At 45.8% G+C, this 22,242-nt stretch overlaps 1 protein-coding gene across 1 annotated transcript; it reads left to right on the top strand.

Annotated features, from left to right (window-relative positions):
- Window positions 1-1,046: 1,046 nt before the first annotated feature.
- Window positions 1,047-15,119, top strand: LOC137026180 (uncharacterized). The gene is made up of 10 exons (XM_067393435.1): window positions 1,047-1,177; window positions 1,757-2,071; window positions 2,173-2,481; window positions 2,575-2,661; window positions 2,855-2,947; window positions 5,018-5,101; window positions 5,489-5,517; window positions 12,017-12,091; window positions 13,532-13,600; window positions 13,676-15,119. Exons 1-10 carry the CDS (start codon window positions 1,126-1,128, stop codon window positions 13,784-13,786), a joined length of 1,224 nt encoding a protein of 407 aa, XP_067249536.1. The 5' UTR covers window positions 1,047-1,125; the 3' UTR covers window positions 13,787-15,119.
- The last annotated feature ends 7,123 nt before the right edge of the window (window positions 15,120-22,242 follow it).

The following is a 22,242-nucleotide window of genomic DNA, read 5'->3' on the forward strand; positions in this document are numbered from 1 at the left end:
TTAAAAAATTACATTTACAATTGAAAAATATATATTATATATGAGATGTGTGCTTCTTTTTTAACTGGCCTATGGGAGAATTTGTTTATTACAGTGGCAGAATTAACATGTGTAGACGCACAAAGATTAGTGTCTTTGTTATTAATGATTTTTTTTTTTTTTTTTAATGACTGATGCTGATAACTTTGAGAGCAGGGCTGATAAAATTACACTTGTTCATTTGGATTCCTATAACACTTCAAATAAAGAGAGTAAAGGTAATGAAATGAGTGATTGTGTCTTGGACGAGGATGCTAATTTTGTAAAAGTGTACTGTATTCCTGTCACATAAGGGTTCAGTCACTGGCTCTGTTTCCATGATCAACCTATTTTTATGTGAATTTTGAGAAATGCTGGATGTGCATGATGTGCATAAATTCTAATAATGTGCTCAAAAAACTTCAATTGAGGAAGTTCTTTTTTAAGACATGCACACAAATGATGGAAGCACATTTACAGAATAAGCCCATTAATTCCTAAACAGAGGATGTGATTCAAAACTACCTGAAAATCTTTTTTTTTTTTTTTTTGGTCATAAAATCTACAAATTTGCGAAATGAAATGTTTATTAGATATTCAAAGATTTGTTTAAATTATATAAATGCATATTTGCTCAATGCTGATGGTAAATAAGAGAGTATTATATTTATAGCAAATAATATAAAAGTGAACATTATAATACTTTTTGTTTTCTTTGATTAATAGTACTTTCTAATAAAGTAACAGGGACCATAAACAAATGAAGACAAAAAATAAATAAATAAATAAAAGTAAGGCACACCGCTTCCAATACATCGTCCACAGAAAAACATATGTTGATAAATATCGGCCGATATATATCAGTCTTGGCGATATATCAGTCTACAACCAAAATTCATGTTCATTGGTCAATGCATATTTTTCATTCTGTACAAATAGGCCTATAGAATGACATAAGGGTCAGACAACTGAAAAACTGAAATATATGAGCATGTGACACACTTCTCCATTACAAACTTCCACTGTCAGTGAAATGCAGCTGTTGCGTGAGAGTCAAAACTAAACCTCAGTTGGTCAAGTAAGGGGAAAGTTTGTTAAAAAGATAAAATGTGTCATATGCGTCTGCTGGAAATTATCATTCTCTGTCTACTTCTAACAGGTAATGAAACATATTTTTAAAAACATATATATATTAACATTTTTTAAATCTGTATAATTGGAACAACCATTTATTAAAAAATATAAAAAAAATCATTTTTAAAATTTAGATTGAATTGATTGTTATGATCTCATATGCTGTTTGGTACATACCATTTTATTATAGAATGCCCTGTCCATGCAATAAAAGTCAATGTGCTCCAAACCTGATGTTTTGATGTTTGGTCTTCATTTTGTATAAATATAAAGACCAATGTTGCTTTGGACCACACTTTTATTGCATGGACAAAACAGTTGAAACTGTTATATGCTTAAAGGTTTGAAACCACAAAAGTAATTGTAATAATTGCTACATAAGATTATATTTCAGTGGTATTCACGATGTCCAGTTTAAGTTAGTTAATTTTCTGCCTAAAACAGGACAAAAACATTCTAATTTGTGTCTCATTCAAGACATAGCCTACTTTGTTTTTTTACGGACTATTTTTATCTGCTGTGTCATTAAAGGTTAATTAACGCAGATTTTTTAATTCCCTGTTTTTATATATTAATAAGTAATATGAAATTAACTGTGTTTCAGGTATGACTGTAGCAGAAGTAACTCATGTGTTCAGCAGTTCTGGTGAAAATGTCCGTCTGCCCTGTAATAATGCTCTTTCTGGCTGCTCATCAACTACATGGAACTATGCCAGACATTCAGCGGCAGTTGAACTGATTGCTGGAGGGATAAAGAAGAATAACATAGAGAGACGTGAGAGACTGAGTCTGGAGTCTGACTGCTCTCTGAACATCAAGAAAGTCACACAAGAAGATTATGGGCTTTACACCTGCCAACAATTTGTGAATGAACAAAAACAAGGAACTGATGCACCTGTTTATCTGCACTTTCTTCATGGTCAGTGTTTCTGTAATTTTTTTTTAATAACACCTTAAAACTCACATGTAATGGAAAGAGTGAAGTCTCTAGTATGACTTCTGTCTTATTTTCTGTTTCAGTCTCTTCATCATCCTCACAGACTGAGATCAGACCAGGCAGCTCTGTGACTCTCTCCTGTCAGTTGTATTATTATGGAGTGGATTGTGATAGTTTGGTCCGTACTGATGAAATTCAGCTGATCTGGGTGAATCAGGCTGATGTGAATCTGGCGACAGACTCCAGATATCAGATATCATTCTCCTCAACACACTGTATCATCACTCTGACTACAACACTCCTGAATGAAGATCTCAACAGAGAGTGGAGATGTCAGGTTACTCAGATAAATCAACTGAAGACCTCAACCACATATACTGTCAAGTATTCAGGTAAATTGTTTTTATTCATAATGTTAATATTTTTAACTTTGTATTGATCATCAAGTATAAAAATGTGATTTTCTACAAATTCATCTTTTACAGCTCCAACTGAGACAAGGACACTGAATCCAGTCATCAGCTCAAAGACAACCACAACTGTAAATAAACCAGTAACTTCTACTCAATCAGGTACATAATCAGCTGTTGAATTCTTATTACTAAATGTAATTTAAATATGTTTTTGTATGTATGTCTTTCTCATTTAAATTGATTTCAATAGCTCTAATTTGGAAAACAAGTGTCCTTAACCTGATGTTGTTCATGCATTCAAATATTATTTTTCTTTTTCCACAATATGGCACATCTAACCCAAAATTCATAGCATCAGCTACATCTTCAGCATTGATCCTAGCTACCAGATCAAACTCTGAGAAGAAAACAGGACCTACAGCACCAACACCTCCAAAAAAACTAGGTAGGCCTACGTACTGCCATTCTCATTTCAGTGAGTTTTTTTTTTTTTTTTTTTTTTTTTTTTTTGAACTCATTTTGATTTGGAGAACTTAAAGGGGCTCTATGTATGAATGACACCCAGTGGTCTAAATAGGTACTGCAGTCCAAATTCAAAATATTGTTTGCCCCTCTATTCAATATTCTGTTTCACTTGGAAATATGTCACAACACTGGAGAAAAGATGTTTCCAACTTCTGGTTCACGCAGACTTTAGGGCAACAGCACGTGACAAAATGACGTCTGCATACTTCTGAGTCAATGCCAGTCTATGGTCAATGCAAGTTTAATTCTTATCACTGTTATAATATCAGAAGTGAAAACTGGCAGAACGGTAAGTTTTCATGGTATCCTACATTCAAAAAGCTCTGCAGAAGGCGGATTCGCACCCAGTCAATTGCATTAGATCCCCCCAGGAAACAAGACAAATTATCTTATATCATTTTCTTATATAAAAAAGTCCATCTTAATTTAAGAATTTTTACATATTTGTAATTGAAATAGGACAAAAAAATACTCAGTAAGAAAAGCATTTTTGCAGTGTGAACGAATGAATGAACTATTTAAACATCACTTGCACTTTAAAAAGGGGGAGGAGACTGAAAGAAACTCTGGGTTTACCGAAGAAAACCTGCTCCTGGCCAGGGTAGGTTCACAGAGTAAGATACCATGGTAATTAACTCTGAGTATAAGTTACCTCTCTTTTAGAAAAGGGCTTAACTTACCCTGCTTTCTCGGGTTTGACATACCTCCCATTCTGAAACAGAAAACCCTGAATTTCCCTCAGTTCAGGGTTAACATAATCACAGTTCGCACTTAACCTTCTTTCTGAAACGGGCCCCAGCAAACACAAGTCAAAAGCTATGTGCTGAAACAAAACAAGACATGAGCCTTGTCCAAATACTCACACTTGCGGTCTTTGCACTAGACCACTCGTCTACTTAGATGACATATTTCCTGTATTTGGCTCAAGTGTTCAAGTGGGCATGAAGACCACAAGTGTGTGTAGAACTTTTGATTACCCAATAGGACACACTTATAGTGTTGCAAAAAAAAAAGCAAGCGTTTACAGAGCTTTTTTGTTTTAATGTGTGATAGTTGTAATTTGTGATTAAAAAAAAGCAGTTGCAAATGATGTACAAAATACAAATAGCCTACTCATTTTTGCATCAATAAAATGCGCAACACTTTATATTTTAGAACTAAATTATATGTGGGCTATCATATAATTAATTTAACTTACAGTTGTAGTGAATTAACTCAAAGGGGAAATATTAATAATTATTCATAACTCATTATGATTATTAATTATGATTAATTATGAATATGTAAATCAGTTAATCAGATTAACTGGATGTAGCTACATTAAGATACCATTTCCTGGGGATATGCATGTTCATTTATAGAACAGTCTGTCTATAAATTAATGCAGGAAAGTCTGTGTTTCTGTGGGGATAATGCAGGAAAGATGCACGTTTCGTGGGTCTCATCACTACTCTCAATGTAGCAACCACATTCTTTATAGTGCAATAAACTTGTAACTGAGAACTTCTCGGGGGATGGGGGACAGGCCCCAGAGTGCTTTAAACAATTATTGGTTAACTATAACAAATAATTGTCTGATTTGTCTCAGTCGTTACACAGTGGAATGTTTTCCTTGACATCTCGTGATTTCGGGGCATGTGAGAGCTCGAAAACGAACGCTCACAACAAGACAGAGCGCACGAGAACAAGCGAATGCGTGCGCACACAACAGAATCCCGACACAGAGCCGAAACCAAACTAAACCAAAGTGCGGCGTCCGAACACCACGTCCCACACACAAGACAACTCACATGGACAGGAAAGTGTAAGCAAACTCAGAACCGCACGCTCAACATGACAAGACCAGACAAGACAGTCAGAGCGCTATCACAAAACCAAGAATACATAGACCGAAGTGACAGAACCCTGACAAATATATATATATATGTATATATCTGCTGCTGTTTTCATCTGGATCTGAATGTGTCCCTCTATATTATCTTTCTTTCAGTGATTGTAATTGTTGGTGTTGTTGCTGCATTGGCTGTTCTACTTCCTGCTGTTATTCTTTGGGTGGTTTGTAAAAAAAGAGGAGGTGAGTTTTTAATTTTAGCTCATATTTTGTGAAAACAGACAAAAACATTCAAAGAATTTACAGACAAGCACATCAGTTTTATCCTATAAATATTAATTTGGAAAAATGTAATCATAAAAACATTTGCTTTTTGTGACATTTTGCTAATTTGATATTTATGTAATTTCTGAAAATTTGGTCATCATTTACTAACCCTGATGTTGTTCCAAACCTGTATGACTTTATTCTGTGGAATTTAAAAGAAAATATTTTGAGAAATTTGTTAATAATAGTTCTATTCTACAGCATTAGAATTCCTCTAGAAAATTGTCAAAATCAGTCATCGGTCTGCATTAATTAATGACATGCTGTATTTTACACTTCTGTTTTGTGATAAATATTCCTCAGATACTAGAAGAGGGACTAATGAATTTCTGGTAAGTACCATAATGGCAAAACCCATGAGCCAATTTTTTTATTATTATTTATTTATTGCATAAAATGTAAAAAATATTCCAAAGTTTTTACCAAATAATTTTGGCAGCTGTGGTAAACAGAAAACACAATCATTGTAACCCACAACACTTAAATAATGCAATAGACATTCATTGAACAACAAAAGATGTAACATAAAACCATAATGCACAACTGATAACGTCTCGGTTACAAAGGTAACCCTCGTTCCCTGAAGGAGGGAACGGAGACGTACGTCGGACAGACCGACGAATAGGAATCTCGCTAGAGAGGCCAATCTACTTCGAGTGTAACTAAACGAGCCAATGCACATTGGCATGCAATCATATGCATCAGCTGCTCGCCTCGCAGCGCGGGTATATAATGAGCAGCAGGTGCGTTGCATCTTCAGGTTTTCGCTGAGGAGCCGAACCGGATAGGCGGCAGCATCAGCGGGGTACAGCGACTGTGGCGACGGGACGTACGTCTCCGTTCCCTCCTTCAGGGAACGAGGGTTACCTTTGTAACCGAGACGTTCCCATTCAGTCGGTCACGTTCGACGTACGTCGGACAGACCGACGAATAGGAATCCCTACCAAAGCGCCACAGGAGCTGCCCCCTTCCAGCGCTCTGTTGCAAGCCACCTGAACCCCCTTGCCTGAGGATGGTGGGACAGGGCTAACACAGAGAGAGTCGATCACTGCTGTTCCCCAAAACCCATTCAGTGAGACTATTGGATAACGCTGGGAAAGCGTACCCTTCGCTGGGAAAGGAACGCTGCGGAAGCCACATCCTTCCCCGAAGGAGTTATGTGGAGAAGTACATATGGACTAACCCTGTAGGGCTGTGCTACATATGGAAGAGCTGGGGTGACTCCAACCCGATGAAGGGTAGGTTCTCCCAGAGGGAAAGACACGGGCTTCGTTTAGGAGCAACCGTGGAACCAACCATATGGGATCCCCGTAGGGTCACACATATGGAACCCAGCCTAAACCCGGTTCTCAAGGATACAACGGAGTATAGGCCTGGCGCCAGACGCTCCGCCACGTCGGCTGCCGAAGGGTAACCGGAGGACTCAACAGGGTCTGCCCGTAGGGACTCTCTGGAGAATAGAATGCGCATGTAGCGCAGCAAGCCGACACTAAGCCGGGGCCTCTCCGTGCCTCTGACCTGAGGCGAGAACACGGGAGGAGACCGGCTCGACACGAAGGCTATAGTATCTAGCGAACGTGTTAGGTGTCGCCCAGCCCGCAGCTCTACAAATGTCTGTTAGCGAGGCGCCACGAGCCAGCGCCCAGGAGGATGCCACACCTCTCGTGGAGTGGGCATGCAACCTGAGCGGGCAGGGCACGCCCTGAGCTTGGTAAGCCAGGGCGATGGCATCCACTATCCAGTGGGCCATCCTCTGCTTGGAGACAGCCTTTCCCTTCTGCTGGCCTCCATAACAGACAAGAGCTGGTCTGAGGTCCTGAGGCTTTAGGTTCTGTCTATGTACAGTCGCAAAGCGCGGACTGGACAGAGTAAAGCCAGGGCTGGGTCTGCCTCCTCCGAGGGCAGCGCTTGCAGGCTCACCACCTGGTCCCTGAAGGGACTGGTAGGAACCTTGGGCACATAGCCAGGCCGGGGTCTTAGTACCACGTGGCTATCACCCGGCCCGAACTCCAGGCACGATTCGTCGACCGAAAATGACTGCAGGTCCCCTACCCTCTTGATGGAGGCCAATGCCACCAGCAGCAAAGTCTTCATAGACAGAATCTTTAAGTCTACTGACAGCAAAGGCTCAAAGGGAGCAATCTGAAGTGCTCTCAGCACCAGAGTGAGGTCCCAAGAGGGTATGGAGAGGGGACGAGAAGGATTTAACCGTCTCCCCCCCTAAGGAACCTGATGACCAGGTCGTGCTGACCAACAGATTTGCCATCTAAGTGGTCGTGGTAAGCGGATATAGCAGCAGTATGGACTTTTGAGGGTGGAGGGGGGACAGCCTACGCTCCAACCCTACTGCAAGAAGGAAAGCACGACTCTGATCGAGCATCTTCGGGGGTCTTCCCGGCGAGAAGAGCACCACTCGACGAACAGGTTCCACTTTGGAGGCGTAAGCACGTCTCGTAGACCGTGCACGTGCCGAAGTGATGGTGTTAAGTACCTCAGGGGGTAAGTCACCTAGAACCTCCGCATCCCGTCCAAGGGACCAGACATGGAGTTTCCAGAGGTCTGGACGCGGGTGCCAAAGAGTGCCCCGTCTCTGAGAAAGAAGGTCTTTCCTCAGAGGGATGGGCCAGGGAGGGGCTGTCGCGAGGAGTGAGAGTTCTGGGAACCAGGTCCGGTTGGGCCAGTAAGGCGCAACTAACAAGACCTGCTCCTCGTCCTCCCTGACTTTGCACAGGGTCTGTGCAAGTAGGCTCACTGGGGGAAACGCATATTTGCGCAGGCCCCGGGGCCAGCTGTGAGCCAGTGCATCTGTCCCGAGTGTCCCCTCGGTCAGAGAGTAAAACAACTGGCAGTGGGAGGTTTCTGGTGAGGCAAACAGGTCTACCTGAGCCTTTCCGAATTCTCTCCAGATCAGCTGAACCACCTGGGGGTGGAGTCGCCACTCTCCTGGCAGCGCAGCTCGTGATAGCTCGTCGGCCACACGGTTGAGCACACCGGAGACATGAATGGCGCGAAGCGACCTCAGATGCTTCCGACTCCACAGGAGGAGATGGCGGGCGAGTTGTGACATGCGACGGGAGCGTAGACCACCTTGACGGTTGATGTACGCAACGGTCGCAGTGTTGTCCATACGGACCAGTACATGCTTGCCCTGAAGCAGGCCTTTGAGGCGGCTCAGAGCAAGGCGTACTGCCAGCAACTCGAGGCAATTGATGTGCCAATGCAGATGGGGTCCCGTCCAAACCCCTGAGACTGCATGCCCGTATTACGTGGCACCCCAGCCGGTGGCAGAAGCATCTGTGAACACCACAGCATGCCGGGACACCTGTTCTAGGGGCACTCCTGCCCGAAGAAACAAGGGGTCCGACCACGGACTGAAGGTTCGGCGGCACTCCTGAGTGATTGGCACCCGGAATGTGCCGCGCTGCCACGCCCATCTCGGGACTCGGCCATGAAGCCAGTGCTGAAGCGGTCTCATATGAAGCAGACCGAGCGGTGTTACAGCCGCAGCAGCCGCCATATGCCCCAGGAGCCTCTGAAAGAACTTCAGTGGGACCGCTGTCCTGCCATTGAATGTATTCAGGCAGTTCAACACTGACCGAGCACGTTCCTCTGTGAGGCGTGCTATCTGCTCGACCGAATCCAACTCCATACCGAGAAAAGAGATCCTCTGCACCGGGGTGAGTTTGCTCTTTTCCCAGTTGACCTGAAGCCCCAACTGGCTGAGGTGTCTGAGCACCAAATCCCTGTGTTTGCACAACTGATCCCGGGACTGTGCTAGAATGAGCCAGTCGTCGAGATAGTTGAGAATGCGAACACCCCGTTCTCTCATGGGAACAAGGGCTCCCTCCACGACTTTCGTTAAGACGCGGGGAGACAGGGCCAGCCCGAAGGGTAGGACTCTGTACTGATATGCTCAACCTTCGAACGCGAATCTCAGGAATGGCCTGTGTCGCGGAAGAATTGAAACATGGAAGTACGCGTCCTTCAGGTCAATCGCTGCAAACCAATCTCGGGGACGGATGCACTCGAAAATGCGTTTCTGCGTGAGCATTTTGAATGGTAGCTTGTGGAGGCTCCGATTCAAAACTCGCAGGTCCAAGATCGGTCGTAACCCGCCGCTTTTCCTGGGTACAATGAAGTAGGGGCTGTAGAACCCCGACCTCAAATCGGCTGGAGGGACCGGCTCTATCGCGTCCTTCGCCAGTAGGACTGCGATCTCCGCACGCAGGACAGGGGCATCGGCATCTTTCACTGTAGTGAAGAGGACGTCCCTGAACTTGGGGGGAGCCGGGCGAACTGAATCGCAAAGCCGACCCTGATGGTCCGAAGGAGCCAGCGAGACGGACTGGGGAGCGCTAACCCGGCTCGCAGAGACCGTACAAGCAGGACCAAAGGGACCACCGGTGTACCCGCAGCAGGGCAGCGAGGTGGAACACAGGGACGCGGCTCGGGGGCTCTCTTTGTGAGGCGGCCCGAAGCGGCGTCACAGTGTGCTAGGCAACACTTACCTGGCTCCACGGATGGACAGAGGGAGCAGTCGAGGCTTTGGCTGCCCGCTGCTCGCTGCTGTCCACTGGCGACAGAAGAGGGGGATGAGAGTGGTGAGGTTTTTCTCCTCCCACTGCTCTCCAAACCCTCTTCAGACCTGGAAATGGAGGAACTGCTCTTTAAAATTTGGGTACCGCTGCCTCTTGGGTCAGTGGCGGAACAGAAACAAACCCAATAAAGGATTTACCACCTGGCCCTCCTCCAGGGGTGGAAGAGCAGCCCCACCCATCTCTGGGTCGCCCGTCTCAGGGGTGATTCTCACCAACCAGTTAAACAGCTGCAGAGACGGGAGGCGTCATCTCCCCGCAATGGATACAGCAGAGCCTGCTGGGCCGGAGTTTCTTGCAGGGGACGACACCCTTGGCGACGAGCAGACTGAGGGGCGGCCCAAGAGGAACTCAATGGTTTGTCATGGGAAGCTCCCCTATCCGCTACTAACTGAGGAGAACCGCTGGGCTCAGTCCTCGACAGTGTCACCGAAAGGCCACCTCGTAAGATGGGAGCATTGAGAAAGCATTTAGCTTGACAACCTCTCACACCTCACAAGGTAAGCCAGGGGGCACTTCTGGACCACGGAGGTGGACATCGTCTGGCTGAGGGCCTGCGCCGTGACTTTGATCACGGTTAGTCAACAAGCGCAGCTCAACCCCAGCACAGAACTACCCTCATGCAAAAAGAGTGCCTTGGCCTCACATGCAGGGTGGGTGTGGTCTGTGTACAGCCACCCCATCCAAGAGGGTAGTGAGAGAGGAAAAACTTATGCAGATTGGCACCTTTGGCATTCCATATTTATGGCACCAATATACCCCCATACTGCCAAGTTTTCCATGCACATCTGGAAGACCCAGGAAAGCATGGCTGTAAACTCTGAATCTGAGTCAGCATAAGCACACACCATTACAGTGGGCAGCGTCACCCTCATTTCCAGAGCATAACAGCACTCTCTCCGATGCTGCAATCGACGTCTGTCCCTCAGCTGGAGCTCTGAATGAAATGCTAGGTTCCCCTATGAAAAGGACCAGCAATCCAATCCAGAAACTGCACAGCTTGCAATGCGCTAGAGAGGGAGGGGCCCTAGGGGGTTGGTTCCCCGAAGGAACCCCTCAACCTCATGTCACCCAAGCCATATCAGCAAAGTAGACCTCTTCTGGTGCACCAGAGAGGGCGCTACAATGGAGATTACGCAAGGGAACCGCGCATCTAGAGCGCCGAGCGAGCGCTGGGTTGCCGTGACAACCCGCGCTGCAGCCCGGCAGCTCGACGGCACACGACACGCAGAGGAGCGAGAGGTACTCTTTACTCTTTTAGAAGTGCTGAAGCACGCAGGGGAACGGCCACCGCAACACAGACAGGGATTGTGTGCAGCCTGTCATGTGCTTTCTCTCTCTTTGAAGGCGCTCACTCTTACCAGCCGTAAAAACGGCTTTTCAGCGCTCAAAAGCGCACCGTACCGGCCGTGAGAACAGCCTTCTGACGCTGTCAAACAGCTATTTGCTCAAAAACGGCAAACGAAACAGAAAAAGAGAGGACGTCGACCCCGCTGCTGTGCTGTTCGCCCGCACTCGGAAAAAAAGAGAAGTTCAACCAAAAGCTTGACTCGTCTTCTAGCAGACACTCGCTTGCAGAGAACAGGAACAAACACCGTTCGGCTCCGAAGCGAAAAGCTGAAGATGCAACGCACCTGCTGCTCATTATATACCCGCGCTGCGAGGCGAGCAGCTGATGCATATGATTGCATGCCAATGTGCATTGGCTCGTTTAGTTACACTCGAAGTAGATTGGCCTCTCTAGCGAGATTCCTATTCGTCGGTCTGTCCGACGTACGTCGAACGTGACCGACTGAATGGGAACAAAAACTATTAAGAAACATGACTTTTTTTAAAATAAAATACTTTCAAATGTGGAGTGTCACACAGGGAATTGTGGGAATATCAGTTTACAGTTTTTGACTGTAAATTATACATTGATTTGTTCTTTTTTACTTCTAAAAATTGTAAAATGTACAGCATCTTTCTGTAAAAAACAAAAAACTACATAAAATGTCTGGTAAGAGCTTTTACAGTTTTTCCCTGTAGTATGGGAACTTACTGTTAACCATTTTTAGCCATAACAATTTTTTCCCGTAGCATTTTTACAATATTTTACCGTTAAAATCACATTCATTTTTTACAGTGTAAGCTTGGATGGACTGACCCTATTATATGTATACTGTTTTTTCTCACATTAGATAAATGCAACAGCTAAATGTCAAGTTAGTTTATTTGTACTCTTTCTTGTCTAAAGGTCACAGATATGAAAAAATATAATGGAACCCATGATACAGTCAACATTTCCATTCATCCTACAGCCAGCACTAATGTAAGTGAACCATATGATTCATCTTTAATAAGCGATTTATATTTGTGTATATTTGACCGTTTCTGTTGCCTATATTATCCTCTGTAATGTTAAGTACACTATAATGTACATTAAACCTGTTACATGGCTACTCACCAACAATGTAGGCCTACAAAATCAGGCTAGCATCAAGATGAGCACTGCAACGATTAAAGTGGTCATAATATGGATTGTTTTATTACTTTAATATGTTCCTTGAAGTTCACTTATAATGTTAATAAAACTTTTGTACAAAAAAAACAAAAAACAAAACAAATATACATGTATAAAAATGATTATTTTCAACCCTCATTCTGACACTGTCTGAAATGTTCAGTTTTTAAGGGAAGGCTCCTTTAAGGCCTGTCAGGGCCACTGTTAAGATTGGCTAATGTTATTGCATAGGAAACAGTATATCAATGCCCTCTTGCCATTGCATGTGAGTAATGACTTGCTTCCATCGAACAGTACATATAGTACAGTATGATTCGGGTCAGTAAACCCTGAAACGCCAACAGTACCCTTACTTGATAGGCATTTTGTATGCCGGGAAGTAGCAATCGACATCATTCTCAAGCGAAGATGAAAATGACACAGTAAACAACAAAGAAGGACATACAGCAGATGTTGTTCTTGCTTCTCGGCATGGTATATCGCTGCATGCCGACATGCAACGCTATTGTTTCTCAGCTCTATATTTAAAAAAATGGCAGCTCTTATGTTGTCATTTCCCTTGTAGCATGCGAAAATGACAATTCTTTGTCAACCAATCAACATGTCTCGCTCCACCCTTTAGGTACCGGACTACTGTGTTAGGCACCCCAACGGAAGGGTCCCAAAATATGGTTCAGAATTTTAAACTTCTAACAATAGAAACAGAAATAATAGGGTACTGTACTGTGCTGTACCATACAGCTCGATGGAAACAAGCCATAAGTGTTTTGAAAACATTATCCATATAAAACCATCATTTAGCCTAAGCATTATGAATAATTTACTTAATGTTTGAAAGCTGTCTGTTGGGGTGTGGGGTAGGGTTAGGGGTTACTTTCTGTTTTGTCTTTATTTTCTGAAGCATTGTGTATCTTCCTGCACACCTATTACTCAGACCAGCAGCTAAGCATGTCTTGGACTTGTCGCCACCTATCTGCAAAATGATTTAATGTGCAGAAAAACTCACTAAAAAGCCATCACTAGCTTACACAGACAAGTGGAGTAACACAAACAATGAATGTCCTGTTTACAAATATTCCATTTTCACGAAACCTTTAGGTGAAAATGTCACATGACACAACATCTTTTAAAATATTTGCAGCACATATTTCAAACTTTTGCAGCACCTGCATAATAATTAGCCTACTTTAAAAGTAGTGATGGATAAGTTTTTGTACTTTGGTTCACCATGTTTCCACTGATATTTAGGAGCAGAAAGATGATGTGACTTATACTGAGGTTTTCACATACAGTAAAAACCAAGCCAAAAAGAACAAGGTGGGTAAACACTTCCTTGTATTTGCATCCTCTTTTTGTTTTCTTTCAAAACTGACAATATCTGTGTTTATTCAGGTTCATGGTGAAGAAACAGTGACTTACGCTACCATCAGAGGAGCAACAGCTGGACCTCAGGATAACAACAGTCAACTTTATGCCTCTGTAAACAAGAACTGTGACAAATAAATCAATCAGTCATTAATCATACAAAGACCTCATAATATGAGGAGAGAAATGCCTAACTTTGCTAACCTGTTGACTTGTTAAATACAGTCTTTAAATGCATGATAACAAACAAACTCAAGTGTTGAACACATTTTTTTTTTTTTTTTAGGACGTTGAGTAACAGTTTTAAATTATAAATCATTCCAAATCTTCTATTTCTCTTATTTTTGCAACTCTTCATTCTCCATAGTGTTTTTAACAGTCATACTGAATTACGTACTAGACAACATCCTCATTTGTGACTAAAGTAAGGATGATCGGAAGTGTTTTACTCAACAGAGCTGTAGAGGAAGAGCTTTGCTGTCAAATTCTGCACTGTCAGCCGATCATCTTTCTGGTGATTATGTACTATTTAGGGTACAACTAAAGTCACACCCTTAGAAAAATGTACTTTTCACTTCTCCCATAGTTTTTGATTGCACATTTTTTAAAAATGTTTTTAGTGAAGTGAACTGATGAAGCAACAGATTTTATGTGAGAATAAATAATAAGTGTTTTTGGTTTGTTTGTTGTTTATCGTACAAATATATGAGGTTGTATTTATTTATTTTTTTCAGTAAATATAGTCATTAAAATGTCCATTTAAAAAATACAGAAACAAAATTATTTTAAAAAGTAAAGATTCTGAAAACATTGAATGAGATCCCATAATAATTTTAAAATAGCTTTACAATAGTAATAATTAATGTGATATTTTATTATATGATTAATATAATATTTTTAAATATAATGGTTTCATTATAATATGGTGATTATTACACAAATTAATACTGTGTGATTTACCATCTGAATCTAACTATGTCATGTCAAATGGAAAATTCTGGTATCATGCATATACAATGGTCAGTGGCAAAATGGCTTATTTCTCCAATCAGTAATGAGCATAAGAGATTATGTTCATACGTATGCTCAGTTAGCCCCTCTTCCTACTTGGAAGAAAGCATCCACATGTGACCGATCCTTCTGCAACAAACAAATTTCAAGCTAAAAAAGTAAAAAAAAAAAATGTATGATCAGATTTTCTAAACTGTTTGCATGAAGCACTTTAAAGTCATATTATTTTGATCAGTGTTTTCTTAGCTTCTAAAAGGCATAGCTTGCATGTGTCAAAGCTATTGTGTCAAGCTTACATAGCAAGTTTGTCATAGTTGCCAGTGTGGGGACATCTCTTATCACAACATTGACGTAAATCCTTGTCATCACAAAATTGTATGTATTATTAAAGAGCACCTTTTAATAGCTATGTGTCTTTCCCTTCTTTAAGTAAACAGTTTTTATTTAAATAAAAATCAGACTAGACATACATTTGATCTGTTTTGTGTTTTCATTATGCCACAAGAGAGAAAATGAACAGATAATGGTTTCCCTCTGTTCTGATGTTAGCAGCAAACATATGAAGCGTAAAGCCAGGACACTGAGGCAAAAGACTGCCATTTGCCACATAACCTTGCAAGAATAACAATATATTCCAACATTTACTTAAACACACAGTTCAGTAAGCTAAGTTCATGAGAGTATAATTCAATTTCAGCGTGTTGATTTTGATTTAAAAAATGTTTTGTAGTTCAAATGTATTTGTAGTAATTTACCAAATTATAGTATTGTAGTAATTTATCAAAACCTGGATGTCACTTGATTTCCCTTTTACAAGTCTTTGTCTTTATACAGCCAATTTAACTTAGTGAAGAAGACCCAGTCAGTATACAAGTAACATAAATAGATTTGAAAATGATGGTAAATACTGGTTTTATTACATTTTAATAAATGTTGCAACTGCAGCTGTGGACTGTTGCAACTGTCCCGTTACGGGGGCAGTTGCAACATTTGACATATATTATATACACATGTTGTGGCAGGGTGGGCGGGTAACTGACAGATGTATTGTATCAAAATTTTCTCAGAGAAACTCAAGGAAATGTTATTAAAGTCTAATAACACCATATAATTATATACTGTATATATATAATAATTATATATATACTGTATATATATATATTCTAAATCGGACATGAGCTGCGGTGTAGGTGGAGTCGTAGGCAGTGAATGGTGGCGATTGCAAGTGATGTAACTTGTGATGTCAGGAAGTTCAGGTTACTGAGAGTTTATTTTGCACATTTGATTTCATCGACTTCCAGCTGCTTAAAATGTCCTGTTCTCTGTAAAATCATGAAGGGTTTGGTGCAGAGGTTGCTGGGTTCCTGTGACTCATCAAGAGATGTCTCTAAATATGGATATAGCTAAAGGACAAACACTTCTGAGAATAAGACACAAATAATCCATTGTAGTCAGATAATACAAGAATAAACAGCTGAGATGATATTAGGATATTGACAAGTCTTTAATATGCAATTCATTCTTAAAGGCAGCATTCATAAACAAACGCATTGATCACAAACATTTTGACTTTTCCTGATTCTCTTCTCTCCACCAGCCAGTGAGTTTGTTTCCATGTGGTAAATTCTAGAAAGAATATCTTGAAATAAAAAACATGAGAGTTATTTATGTATTTCTCTATTCTATAAAATAAAATAAATTTTGTTGCAATAAAATCTCTTTGTGTCTATTTATTTTTGTTCCCTTTCAGTCGGTCACGTTCGACGTACGTCAGTAGTGACCGACGAATTGGGATATCGCTAGAGAGCCCCTATCAGCTTCGAGAGAACTAAAACAAGCCAATGGAATTGGCGTGCGATATTTGCATAATGCGCACCTCCCCTAACAGGTGGATATAAAAAGGGGGGCAGATGCAATCGCACTCTGTCTTTCGCTTCGGAGCCTACCTGGTGTCCTGCGGCTGTTTGAACTTCAAGCCTCTGAAGAAGTTTCGGCGCTTGTGTTGGTGTGACGACGCCTGCAGCGAGGTCGCGAGTTGGAGTGAGCCGGGTGGAAACATCTACTGTTTTCCCAGCGTTCCGCTGTAATTCCACTGGTTGGTCTGCGATTTGGTCTGGTTCCTCCTGTGTTTTTCTAAACACGTCGTGACGCTCCCTGTGTGTCTCGACACAAAAGAGCTGAAGTTTCCCCTTCTAAAAGAGCTTCACAGACAGACACTGCGTCTTTTTCAAGATGTCATTCTGTCTGTGCGTTTCTGGAGGCGGTCGTTTCCTATCCTCTCTGACGGCCACGATCACTTTCTCTCATGTCTGCTTAGCGTGCTGAGACTGTGTTTGTGGGTGGTCATATTTTCTTATGGAAATATGTCCACGTCGGCGCGTTGTTTGCTCGCCTTTCTCGTAAGGGCTTGAGCGCTCAGCGCGCCGTGTGCCGTCGAATTGCCGGCTGACAGCGCGCGTTGCCACGGCAACCCTGCGCGCTGTCTGGCGCTCTAGATGCACGGTCGAGACTCGGCTGCCTTTAATGAGGTGGAGTCCCCTCACTTATTCCCCGATCTAGTTATTTTTTCTGAATCAGAAAAGTGCTACTTTGGTTAATAAGCCTGGGTGACCAGAGGATCACAGTGGGGCAATACCCGCCGACTCATTCTCCGTGGGCCCCCCACTCCTCTAGTGCATCGCAAACATGTTGTGACTATGTTCGTGGGTGGATCATGTTTAGATACATGGCCACGTCGGTGCCCAGGGTGCCGTGTGTCGTCCAGTTGGGCGGCCACGTTCACTGTCCAACATGGCTGGTAGCTTCTGCATGTGTTGCTGGTCCTCCTTAAAATAAATATGGAGGACCTAACATCTTAGTCAGGGCTCCAGCAGAGGATCAGATGTCGACTGCTACATTGGAGAGAGTATTGTTGGGCTCTGAACATGAAGATGAGGCTGAGCGTCCCACGGTTGTGGCGTGCTCATGCCGAATCGGATTCAGACTTGGCAACCATGCTTTCCCGGGCCCCCGGGGGTGTCGTGCGACGCGTACTCGCCTTGCCGCGCCCCTGGCTTAGCCCGGATGTGCATGAAAAAACTTGGCAGTTTGTGGCCTTTTTTGGCGTTAATATGGAACGCCAAGAGGGTCATAATCTGCACTACAAGTTTTTTCTCTCACTACCCCCTAGGGTGGGGTGGCAGTGCTACGGGAACACCACCTCTGCCCTGCATGAGTCTTGGCCCCTGGCAAGTCTGCAGTAGGTCAAAGCACTCATTGCATGTGGGTAGTTCTGAGTCGGGGTTGAGCTACGCAGGATGCAAATCAAAGCGCAGGCCCCTGGCCAGACAATGTCCACCATGGTGGTCCAGAAACACCCCTGGCGAGTCTTGCTGGGATGTGCCGTCGTCAAAGTGTGCTTTCTCGATGCGCTCATCTCACAAACTGGCCTTGAACCCAGCCCGCTCAACCCGCAGTCACCTGACTAGCGGGAGACGGTCCTGGAGATATGGCGACCTGGAGCTGACGTAAACGGTTCTTTCTCCCCGGAGGAGGGCCGGGTGGAGAATTGGTCTGTTCCGCCGCTGGCTCTCCGGAGTCCAGCGGTACCCACTAAGAACTGTTTTCCAATCCTCTACGTCCCAAGAGTGTGGCTGGCGATGTGCAGCGCCCCGCGTTGCTACTCCCAGCCCCCTCTCACCTCGCCAGCAGGTGTCAGTGTGTTGGTGCAGGCCGCGCCCCGTGTGCCGTCTCCCATACGCACTGCTACCTCGCAGAGTCTGATCACACTCTGGGCCGCTACCACGCCGCCCGAGTCGGGTCCCCGTACTCTGGTTCGCTGCCCCACCCCCGGTACGTCTATGGTGCGTTTGGTTCTGCTGGCTCGGTGTCTGGAGGCCTGGTTAGTGCCCCCAGCCCGTTCCGCTGGCTCATGCGTACTATCAGACTCGGCTATGCGATTCATTTCGCCCGGTGTCCTCCGGCGTCCAGGGGTGTCCACTTCACTTAGGTGTCGTTGGACATTGCACCTGTTCTCCGAGTGGAGATTGCTGTCCTCCTGGCGAGGGATACAATCGAGCCGGTCCCTCCAGCCGATTTGAAGTCAGGTTCAGCCCTACTTCATTGTACCCTAAAGGGCGGTGGGCTATGGCCAATCCTGGATCTGCGCGTCTTGAACCGGTACCTTCAGGCTGCCGTTTAAGGTGCTCATGCAGAAGCGCATTTTCGAGTGCGTCCGTCCCGGGGTTTGGTTTGCAGCATTCGACCTGAAAGATGCATACTTTCATGTCTCGATTCTGCGCTCGGGTCGAGCATGTCAGTACAAACTCCTACCCTTCGGGCTGGCCCTGTCGCTCCACGCCTTACACGGTTGCGGAGGTGGCCATTGTTCCCCTCAAGGAACAGGGCGTTCGCATTCTCGACTGCCTCGACGACTGGTTGTTCCTGGCCAGCTCGCGAAGCAGTTGTGCGTACACAGGGAGATGGTTTAGCTCACCTCAGCCTGTTGGGTCTTTGGGTCAGCTGGGACAAGAGCAAACTCGCCCCCGGGCAGAGGATCTCTTTTCTCAGTCTCGAGCTAGACTCGGTCGCCTGGATTGTGCGCCTCTCTGAGGAGCGCGTCCAGTCGGTGTTGAACTGCCTGAGTTCGCTCAAGCGCAGGATGGCGGCCCCACTGAAAGACTTCAGAGGCTCCTGGGGCATGTGGCATCTGCAGCCGCGTTTCGCCGCTCAGGTTGCTCCATATGAGGCCGCTTCAACACCGGCTCCGCGACTGGGTCCCGAGATGGCCATGGCAGCGCAGCACGCTCAGTGTCCTCGTGACACGGAGCTGCCGCCCTACCCTCATCCGGTGGTCGGACCCTTTGTTCCTGCGGGCGGGAGTACCCCTTGGACGCTGTGGTCCACACAGATGCCTCTACCACCGGATGGGGGGCCATGTACAACGGGCATGCGGTTCGGGTCTTGGACGGGGCCTCGACTGCATTGGCATATCAATTGCCTCGAGTTGCTAGCAGTATGTCTTGCACTGGGCCGCTTCAAGGAGCTGCTGTCAGACAAGCATGTACTGGTCCGCTCGGACAAGCACGGCGGCCGTTGCGTACATCAACCATCAGGCTGGTCTACGCTCCCGTCGCATATCGCAACTCGCCTGCCATCTCTTGCTATGGAGTCAGAAGCATCTGAGGTCGCTTCAGGCCACTCATGTCCCAGGTGTGCTTAACCGTGCAGCCTACGAGCTCTTACGGCAGCCTCCACTTGCGGGCAAGTGGCGGCTCCATCCCCAGGCGGTCCAGCTGATCTGGCACTACTTCGGCGAGGCCCAGGTAGTCCTGTTGCCTCCCCAGGAACTGCCCTCGGCCAGTGGTTTTCCCTGACCGGCGAGTCGCTCGGCACGGATACCCTGGCACTCAGCTGGCCCCGGGGCCTACGCAATATGCGTTTTCCCCCAGTGAGCCTTCTCGCACAGCTCCTGTGCTAGGTCAGGGAGGATGAGGAGCAGGTCTTGTTAGTGGCTCCATATTGGTCACTCGGACCCGGGTTTCGGACCTAATGCTCCTCACGACAGCCCCTCCTTGGCCGATTCCTCTGAGGAAGGACCTCCTGACTCAGAGATGGGGCTTCCTATGGCACCCGCGTCCCGACCTGTGGAACCTCCACGTGTGGTCCCTGGACGGGATGCGGAGGTTCTGGGTGATCTCCCGCAGGCGGTCGTAGACACCATCACTTCCGCTAGAGCTCCTTCACGAGGAGCCTCTATGCGTTGAAGTCGAACCTATTCGTTGAATGGTGCTCCTCTCGCAAGACGAGAGGACCCCCGATCATGCTCGGTCAGATCTGTGCTTTCCTTCCTGCAAGAGGGCTTGGAGCGAAGGCTGTCTCCCTCCACCCTCAAGGTGTATGTTGCCGCTTCGCTGCACATCTCCATGCAGTTGATGGCAAGTCCTGGGGAAACACGGTCTGACCATCAGGTTCCTGAGGGGGCGAGGGGACTGATTCCTCCTTGCCCACCCTCCTTACCCTCTAGGGATCTCACCTTAGTTCTTAGCTAACTTCGGCGTCATCCCTTGAGCCTTTGCAATTAATCGAGTTAAAAGTACTGTCTCTTAGACCGTCCTCCTGGTTGTATTGGCCTCATGTTAAGAGGGTAGGGGACCTGCACGCATTTTCGGTCGACGAATCGTGCCTGGAATTTGGGCCTGGGGATTCTCACGTCTTCCTGAGACCCCGGCCTGGATATGTGCCCAAGGTTCCTACCACTCCCTTCAGAGATCAGGTAGTGAACCTGCAAGCGCTGCCTTCGGAGGAGGCAGACCCAGCCCTAGCTTCGCTCTTTCCAGTTCACGCCCTGCGTGTTTACGTGGATAGAACTTGAAGCTTAGGACCTCAGATCAGCTCTTTGTCTGTTACAGAGACCAGCAGAAGGGAAAGGCTGTCTCCAAGCAGAGGATGGCCCACTGGTTAGTGGATGCCATCGCCCTGGCTTATGTTCCCAGGGCGTGCCTTGCCCGTTCGGGTTGAGAGCCCACTCCACCTGAGTGGCCTCTTCCTGGGCGCTGGCTCATGGCGCCTCGCTGACAGATTGTAGAGCTGTGGGCTGGGCGACACCCAACACGTTTGCTAGGGTTTTTAGCTTACGTATAAGCTGGTTCTTCCCGTGTACTCGCTTCCACCAGCCGGTAGACGCGTTGAACCTGTGCTCGTGTCGGCTTGCAATGCCACTCCCGCCCCCTGGGCAGGATATGTGCATCTGTTGACTCCAGTCGTGTTCCCCGTTCGGTGAACCCTGTCGAGTTCCTCCACTTCCACCTTCGGCTCGGGCATTGCGGAGTGTCTGATGCCAGACCAACATCCATCTTCGATGTTGTCTGTTGGTTGGGTTCCATATGTTGCAATCCCTCTACGTGAGTGATTCCATATGTGTATTGTCCACGGTTACTCCCTACGGTGAGCCCGTGTCTTTCCCTTAGCAGAGCTTTCTGCTTTCTCCTGTCAGATGAGTCTCCCCCTACTCAGGTGGAGCCATCCCAGGGACTCATATGCGTTCTGCCCTGCGGGCCAGTCCATATGTTTTCCATGTAAATTCCTTCCCCTCTGGGTAGGTAGTGGTTCCGCAGCGTTCCTTACGGGTTCGCTTCCCCAGTGTAGTCTAGTTTACTTAGTGGGTATATCGGAACAGCAGTAGACTTCCCGGCGTAAGCTCGCCCCCTTCTCCGTCCCCTTGGTGCGACGGGCGGCTAGAGCCTGCGCTGGGCACTGGAAGGGGTTTCGTAACTGTGGCGTTTTAGTTGGGATCCCAATTCGTCGGTCACTACTGACGTACGTCGAACGTGACCGACTGAAAGGGGAACGTCTCGGTTACGTATGTAACCCTCGTTCCCTGAAGGAGGGAACGGAGACGTACGTCCCGTCGCCACAGTTTCTGTACCCTCGCTGCAGTGCGGACACCGGTTGTCTCCTCAGCGAAAAACAGAGTGCGATTGCATCTGCCCCCCTTTTTATATCCACCTGTTAGGGGAGGTGCGCATTATGCAAATATCGCACGCCAATTCCATTGGCTTGTTTTAGTTCTCTCGAAGCTGATAGGGGCTCTCTAGCGATATCCC

This window comes from Chanodichthys erythropterus, chromosome 2 (genome assembly GCF_024489055.1).
Source record: "Chanodichthys erythropterus isolate Z2021 chromosome 2, ASM2448905v1, whole genome shotgun sequence".
In the NCBI taxonomy this organism is placed as follows: Eukaryota; Metazoa; Chordata; class Actinopteri; order Cypriniformes; family Xenocyprididae; genus Chanodichthys; species Chanodichthys erythropterus.

Coding starts and splice junctions, on each gene's coding strand:
- LOC137026180 (XM_067393435.1), top strand. CDS start 1,126: ATGTGTCATATGCGTCTGCTGGAAATTATCATTCTCTGTCTACTTCTA. Junction 1,178..1,756: donor TCTCTGTCTACTTCTAACAG/GTAATGAAACAT, acceptor ACTGTGTTTCAG/GTATGACTGTAGCAGAAGTA. Junction 2,482..2,574: donor ATATACTGTCAAGTATTCAG/GTAAATTGTTTT, acceptor CATCTTTTACAG/CTCCAACTGAGACAAGGACA.